The sequence below is a fragment of the Mizuhopecten yessoensis genome, unplaced genomic scaffold (assembly GCF_002113885.1).
Source record: "Mizuhopecten yessoensis strain PY_sf001 unplaced genomic scaffold, ASM211388v2 scaffold3959, whole genome shotgun sequence".
Classification (NCBI taxonomy): domain Eukaryota; kingdom Metazoa; phylum Mollusca; class Bivalvia; order Pectinida; family Pectinidae; genus Mizuhopecten; species Mizuhopecten yessoensis.
Genome location: NW_018405305.1, coordinates 40,820 through 48,577, shown reverse-complemented (window position 1 = coordinate 48,577; position 7,758 = coordinate 40,820). Strand labels below are relative to the sequence as shown.

Here is a 7,758-nt window from a genome sequence, read left to right as displayed (position 1 = left end):
ATATAACAGTCTACCCCTTCGGGAACCTCAAAGGTGACTGATTCATATTGGGAACATCTCAGTTTGAAATTCGGAACGCCTTTTGGTTGTATGTTAGATCTATTCCTAAATCGATATCTGAGTTATCCAAAAGCTTGTTATTAGCGACAGAAGCAAACACACGAAAGCTGTAAATAGAAGAGGTCAAAATCTGGGACTGAAACCAAAATTAATAGTCCCCACTGGGGTTCCCCCAGGGGTGACCAAAAATACTCGGGGACTGAAGCAAGCTGTCTTCACTAGGTTCTAAACAAAAGGGCAATAACTCTGTAAGCACATCTGAAAGTGACTGAAACATTACAAACACATCAATACATACTGCTTGTGTGACCTTGGACAATGTTTTACAAACACGGGATATTTCTTGTATCTTTCTTAAGCTGTCAATGGTCAAGTCCTCAGATTGCTGCAGCTTGTATTTCTCTGGTGGAAAAATATTAGAAAATTATAGTAAATTGTTATTTTACAAGTAATGATGACAGGGACATACAGCCACTACAATAATTTCCTTGGAGCTCGATGTTTTTTACATCTTTTACGGAAAATGAAGGTAATAGAAGGTAAAATACTTTTGTTGATCTGATAAAGATCCTTTGAAAGTCTTGCTCAATATGAGTTTGTACAAAAAAAGACAGATCAATGTGAGGTGTTATCAGGTTATGCTGCCTGCACTAGATAACATGGAATAATGAGGCAGATACAAATTTGTCAACTGTATCGCTCACCTGGATAATAAGCAATCTTTGGACAAATATTTACAATAAATAAACACTACAACTACCGTACATGTATATTGAGTGAATGGCTCTGTCTCTAAGCAACACCTTCATTGGTCCCTTCTTAGTGTCCCGCTGAAGTGGGGAGGTTTCTCTACAATCCCTCAATATGTACAGAGGGAGAAGGATTTTACACCGTAAGATATCCCTACAATCCCCCATTGGGCCCACCCCTCTGCCCACTTGGGGGCACACTCTCCATTTCTACAAAACTGAGTCCCCTTTGCATAAGGATGCTTAGCAACAAATTTGATTAAAAAACATCCATTTGTAAGGAAAAAAGGATTTTGAATATTTATCCCTATTGGGCCCCGCCTTCTACCACTAGACGCGTCGCACCCTCTGTTTATACAAATGGAATTTGGTTAAAACTTTTACATTCATATGGAAGAGGAATGATTTGAACATTTATTATGTTCACCCTAATGGCCCCCACCCCTCTGTCCCCAGGGGAGGCCACACTCCAAGTTTATACAAAATTGAGTCCCCCTAAATAAAATTGCTAGCAGGCTTTGGACCAAATTTGGTTAAAATCCATTAAATTGTACTGAAAGAGAAGGATCTTAAAGATTTACCACCAGTTCTCCCTAATGGAACCCACCCCTCTGCCCACAGGAAAACAACCTCCATTTATACTTGATTGAAGTCCTGTTGCCCAAGGATGTTTGGTTTCAAATACCTCCATCCAGAACAAGGATTTTAAACAGTTATCCATATGCTCTCCCTAATAGGCCCCACCCCAGGATCCTCTGCCCAAGGGGAGCCACACCCTTTGTTTATACAAATTTAAATTCCCCTTGCCCAATGATGTTCTCCACAACATTTGATTCAAATCCCTCTATTCGTACAAAAGAAGGGAGGTTTTTAATATTTCCCTCAATTTCCCCTTTTTAGCCCCACCACTCTGCCCCCAGGGTGGTGTTACGCTACAATTTCTCACCTGGTGCAAAATCATGCTAAAGTTATTGCATTCACAACATGATTTCCCAGTTGATGGTGCAAAACATATGGGCATAGGTGACACGTTTTCTCACCCGACACGATCAATATCTCATCCCAGCTTAAATTTGGGTTTTGTCAAATGGATTTCATCCGTGGTATTTTTCGAAATTTACAACAACAAAATAAAATTGTGTCAACTTACATTAATCAGGTAACAACAATGTCTTACATTCCAATAGGCAAGATAAGAAACAAAGGACATAAACTCTCAATACAATATGAACTTATTAAAACAGGTTACATTTCTTTATCAACTATATTTCTAGTTGTAACGGGTTACTCAAGGCGCCCAAACTAACCATGTAGTCGCAAATAAGGCATCAGAAAATGATCGCAATGCCATAATAAACATGCATACCAAATTTGAACAAAATTGGACAAAATCTAAATGTCGACCAATCAGAAGCCAGTCTGTAGCTGCCATTTTGCAGAAGATGTTAAATTTTCCCCGTCTTGAGGAAAACCATGAAAACATCCCATTGACCAACTTAATTGCAATTCACAAAATAGAACACAAGTTATACCAAGATAGCCCAATATCCTTTAGTAAATCAGTGACCGTGGTGGCATATATCTGAATACACATCTTAACTTGCTCCTCACAAAACACCTGTGATGCTTCATGTACCCAAAGTATGAAAAGTGTCAAACAAGGTTTGGCGGATCAGAAACAAAAAGTCCCCTAACTTGGCTTGGGGGCTTAAAAAGAAGAAGCACTAGAGCCCGAAACTCACTGGAAGGACTTATTAATAAGAACCGCAGCAAAAACATTATTTCCTCAAACTCGTTCGGAAGAATATAAAGACTCGGAGAACAAGAGGACCAATTGGCCTGAATCGCTCACCTGGTATTTATCTTACACTTGTTATCTTAATAGTGGACTAAATAAAGCTACAGGCAAAATACCAGTGTTTGATTCAAAAGAACCTATTAAAAGATTTAAACATGTGACACATGTGACCTTGAAAGTCAAACAAGGACAATAATATAAGTTGAACAGACTTTATAGCCTTTCATACCAGCATGATTCTTGCCAAATATCATTACCCTGGACCTTTACATTATTCAGAATGTCACGCTCGCATATGTATATATATATACAGGTGGTAGGTATTTTGTGATGTTTTGTATGTAATGTTTGTGTACGTGTGTTAATTGGTGGAACGCTACCTAGAAAGCGGAAAGGTAAGTATGGACGAAAAGACACGAGAGGTACCGGGGGAAGAAACTTTGAAACATGGCGGTATTGCATGTTCACATGGAGAACGGACAATATTATATACTTTCATAGGCCGCTCCATGAGGAAAGCACAGAAAGCTGACTGTGGTAAGTGTTTAACCCATGTTTGTTGATGTCCCGTGTATTTGGTTTGCTTGGATTGTTGTAATTTACCTGATGGAGACCGGTCAAGCATTCGTAGGTGGTGCGGTCAACTGATGCGTGACTGAGTTGTTTACGTGTGCATTTCGTCTATAAACCATTTTACACGTGTTATAATTGTAATAATCGGTATATATTGGTTGTATGAAGAAGATAACTGTGTTACTTGTGTGTAAATTATCAGAAACCTAGATGTTATTGTACATTACATTATTTGTGCGTATGCATTATCTGTAGGTACGGAGGCCCATAGGTGACATGCTAGTTGATTGCATGCTGTGGACCCGCACAGATTTTTAATGGCTAGTTTGCTAACATTTCGCTTATTATGTTATCAGCATTTAGTGTATTCTTTGTGATCGTAGTTACGTAATGATTCTAAATATCAATATCCTTTTAGGTATTCGAAATGTCGGTTTGTGAGAATTATAAAAGTATGGAAGCGCGTGGGTGAAATAAATGTGTAGTTAAAATATGTGAAGTGACATTCAAATTACGGGAATTTAAATGGATTTTCGTCATCTTCTGTCATATTTTCCATCTTTTGCCAGCTTTCTACCCTGGGATTATCTGGAGGATCATCTGTTGTACAGACCAGCCGACACACGAGACAGATCTGACCATGACAGGGTCATTTGGGTGTGATACAGCGGCGGTACAACATATCCTAAGATAGCCAGCAGTTTCTTTGCATAGAGGAGGACTTCCACTGAAGTCGATGGTCTATTGTGTAAGACCACCCAATTTGTCTATAGTGCCAGTAGATTGTGCCACCCTTCTAGATGGTGGACGTGTGTAAACACTTGCATGTTTTGACGCTGTCCAGTGGGATAGGCAACCCTAACTCATGGCTGGTGTGAGGTAGACTTTGTTCTAGTTCCAGAGGAGTTTAGGATAGTTTACATTAGAGGATCTGGATTTGACAGAACATTTCCTGTATACTGTATTTATTTGTGTGTTGTGAGTGTGAGTGAGTATGTATTATATTAATCTGTGTTGTACATTATCTTTATAAATAGTGTAAGTAAATATGTATACTGTATAGAGTATACTATTGTGTTGTCATTGCCGGGTAAGGCTGCGTCGCTCGTTCTACAGTTACAATTTGGTGGCAGCTGTGGGATAACTGGTGCTAGTCTGCTCGGGAATTGATGTCATGATATGCATTCTATCAGGTGATGCTGGAAAGGTATTCACCGGGTTAGCTAGCTATGGTTAGGTTCCCCATTTCTCCACAGCAGTCTGGACAGAGTGTTTGAAGTCAAGTCGGTACAGGTAAACAAGTAAGCAAGGCGACATATTTCTCAGGCGGGATACAAGCTTTCGCAAGGATTGTGGTAAGTCTGCTGTGTTATTTGCATTAATTTATTGTGTGTGTATATGTTGCTGTCTTAGTATAGCTAATACCATGGCGACATTAGAGGAACTGGTAACGTTGGGAAAGGAACTTGGTTTGCAGGGTCAGGAATTACGCAGTTTTGTGAGTGAAGAACAAGCCAAGGCTAGAGATGAACGGGAAGAAGCCAGGAAGTTCAGGATACAGGAGCTTCAAGAGAAGGAAAAGTTCCAGAAGGAAATGCTGTTTGAGCAGGCCAGATTGAAGACTGAAGACCAGAAGAGGCAGTTAGAACTGCAGGAATCACAAGTAAGGTCACCGGTGCGAGATGGAACAGGATTGCGCGGTCCTAAGCTTTCCCCATTCGAAGATGGCAAGGACAACATGGATTCCTACTTGCAGCATTTTGAGAGGTACGCAACAGCCCAAAACTGGAACCCGGGTAATTGGGGAGCGAACCTTAGTGCTCTACTTAAGAGCAAGGCACTCGATGTTTTTTCCCGGCTTCCAGTGGAGCAGGCTCTCAATTTTGAGGAACTGAAACAGGCTTTGCTCAAGCGTTTTGAGAAGACAGAAGAAGGTTTTAGGAAAGCATTCCGCTCATCAAGACCAGAAGGTGGTGAGATGTTTACTCAGTTCTCGTTGAGACCAGACAATTATTTTGAGCGATGGGTTGAGATGACAAAGACTGATAAGACCTACGAGCGTTTGAAGGACCTTATTATTAGGGATCAGTTCATATATTGTTGTGGGAGAGACCTGGCATTATTCTTGAAGGAAAGTATCCCTACATCACTGAATGATATGGCAAAGCTCGCTGACCAATTTGCAGATGCTAGAGGTAGTAGAAGTAACTTGATGTCTATGAAAGCGCCCAAGCACGGAGACACCAAACCACAGCAGAACAGCAGTGTACACACTGTGGACAGCACTCGTGGGAAACCGACTGTACAATTAAAGATTTCAAAATATTTGACCCTTGTGACCTTGCAAATTGGTGAAGGTTATTCATTTGAACAAACTTGGTAGCCCTTCATCCCAGCATGTAACTGGCCAAATATCATCACCCTAGGCCTCTAGGTTATTCAGAAGAAGTTGTTTTAAAGGTTTTAAACATATTTGACCCCTGTGACCTGGAATATAAATCAAGGTAATTCATTTGAACCTTGTGACCTTGCAAATTGGTGAAGGTCATTCATTTGAACAAACTTGGTAGCCCTTCATCCCATCATGTAACTGGCCAAATATCATCACCCTTGACCTCTTGGTTATTCAGAAGAAGTTGTTTAAAGATTTAAACATATTTGACTGGATGAAGGTCATTTATTTGAACAAACTTGGTAGCCCTTCATCCCATCATGCTTCTGCCACGGACAGACGATGGAGACGACGGACGGATGAGGGACGCTGCACCATGGCATAAGCTCACTTGCCCTTCGGGCAGGTGAGCTAACAAAATACAAAAGCAAGCTCAATGAATATTTTCCCCAAAAAATTTGGGAACTAACCGAGCGGTAAATGTATCAATAAGCCTAAATATGCCACAATCGTCTAAAACAAAAGTCAGTGTTCGTATGAGACAGCGGCTCATATATCTCATCCTAACAGGATTTCTCATCCTGTTACATATTAAACATGTTATTTGAACCGGGAGAGAAATTGTGGCAAAACAGGGGGCCACAGCATTTGGTGGTTGTTCATCTTTAATACAAAACTGAATGACCAAGGATGCTCTACACTATTCTCCATTTATAGAGCAGAAAAAGGATGTTAAACATTTATCCCTATGTTCTCCCTAACGGGCCCTGCCTCACTGTCCCCAGGGGAGCCACACCTTCTGTTTATACAAAATTGAATTTGTCTTGCCCAAGAATGTTGTAGACAAAATTGGGTTCAAATCCCTCAAATTGTACAGAAGAAGGATTTTAGGCTAGGATTGACCTCAATTTCCCCTATTGGGCCCCACCCTACTGTTCTCAAGATGGCCAATAAGCAGACATGTAGCGTTTTAAAGGAAAGGTTTGGGCAGGTGAGCTATACATATCTCAAGGAAAAGTTTGGGCAGGTGAGCTATACATATCTCAAGGAAAAGTTTGGGAAGGTGAGCTATACATATCTCAAGGAAAAGTTTGGACAGGTGAGCTTTTTTTATCTCAAGGAAAAGTTTGGGCAGGTGAGCTATTTTTATTTCAAGGAAAGGTTTGGTCAGGTGAGCTATATTTATTTCAAGGAAAGAACGGTTCCGGCAGGTTAACTATATTTATTTCAAGGAAAGGTTCGGGCAGGTGTGCTATATTTATTTCAAGGAAAGGTTCGGTCAGGTGAGCTTTATTTATTTCAAGGAAAGGTTTGGACAGGGTTGTTGTTAAAATTAAATTAGCCTTATAAAATATTTGCAAATCTGGCTGGTAATCAAGTAACAAAAATTCACTTGTACCTGCTTTAAAGTTGGAAAGCCAAAGAAAATATGTTTTGAAAATTATTTATATGTATAAATAGAGGTTACACAACGAGTGGTTGTTGTATATGATATTTCTTTCACTCAAGTTAGTTATTTTTCAAAAGTTACAACAACCACGAGTTTGTGTGACCTGTTTCTACCACAATAAAAAATATTCCAAGGAAATTGACATGTTCTGTATGCATATGTGTTTTGTTTACCATATCAGATGGGGCGTAAGGATATGACCTGTAGTAAAATGCCGCTAATTAATATGCAAAAATGACAATTTTAGGAATATGTGGGGAAATATTATGATTTATTACAAATCATAACAAGTACGTGACAAATTTATTGTCTTCAAAGCAATAAATTTATAGAAACCAACATAAGAAATTTATTTACCTACAGTTGATTAGCTGACCTTATATATATGGAACTAACCTACTGTTGATTAGCTGACCTTATATATATGGTACTACCCTACTGTTGATTAGCTGACATTACATATATATTTACATTTGCCCCCGCGCCGTCCCATTACAACAGTGTTAGAGGGCAAGTGTAATTATATAGGCTATAATTACAACTGCTCGACTATAATTACAACTGCCTGTTTCAGGTGTAGGAATATGTAAACAAACAAAATGGCCGCCTGAAATGTATTTTGAGGCAGGGCAAATGGTTTTTGTAAGAATATGTCTTAAAAAAGAAAAATATGTAAATATAAAAAATACCTGGTTGTCTGGATGTAATTATTGTTGATATAATTACAAGTGGCCTC

General features: G+C 39.4%; 1 protein-coding gene across 1 annotated transcript in view; it reads right to left on the bottom strand.

Moving 5' to 3' along the window:
- LOC110448232 (active regulator of SIRT1-like) overlaps positions 1 to 7,758 on the bottom strand; it is a 36,037-nt gene that overhangs the window by 4,045 nt on the left and 24,234 nt on the right. Inside the window, exon 3 of the mRNA XM_021494381.1 lies at positions 359 to 462. Coding sequence (XP_021350056.1) covers positions 359 to 462 — 104 coding nt within the window. The remainder of the gene's footprint in view (positions 1 to 358; positions 463 to 7,758) is intronic.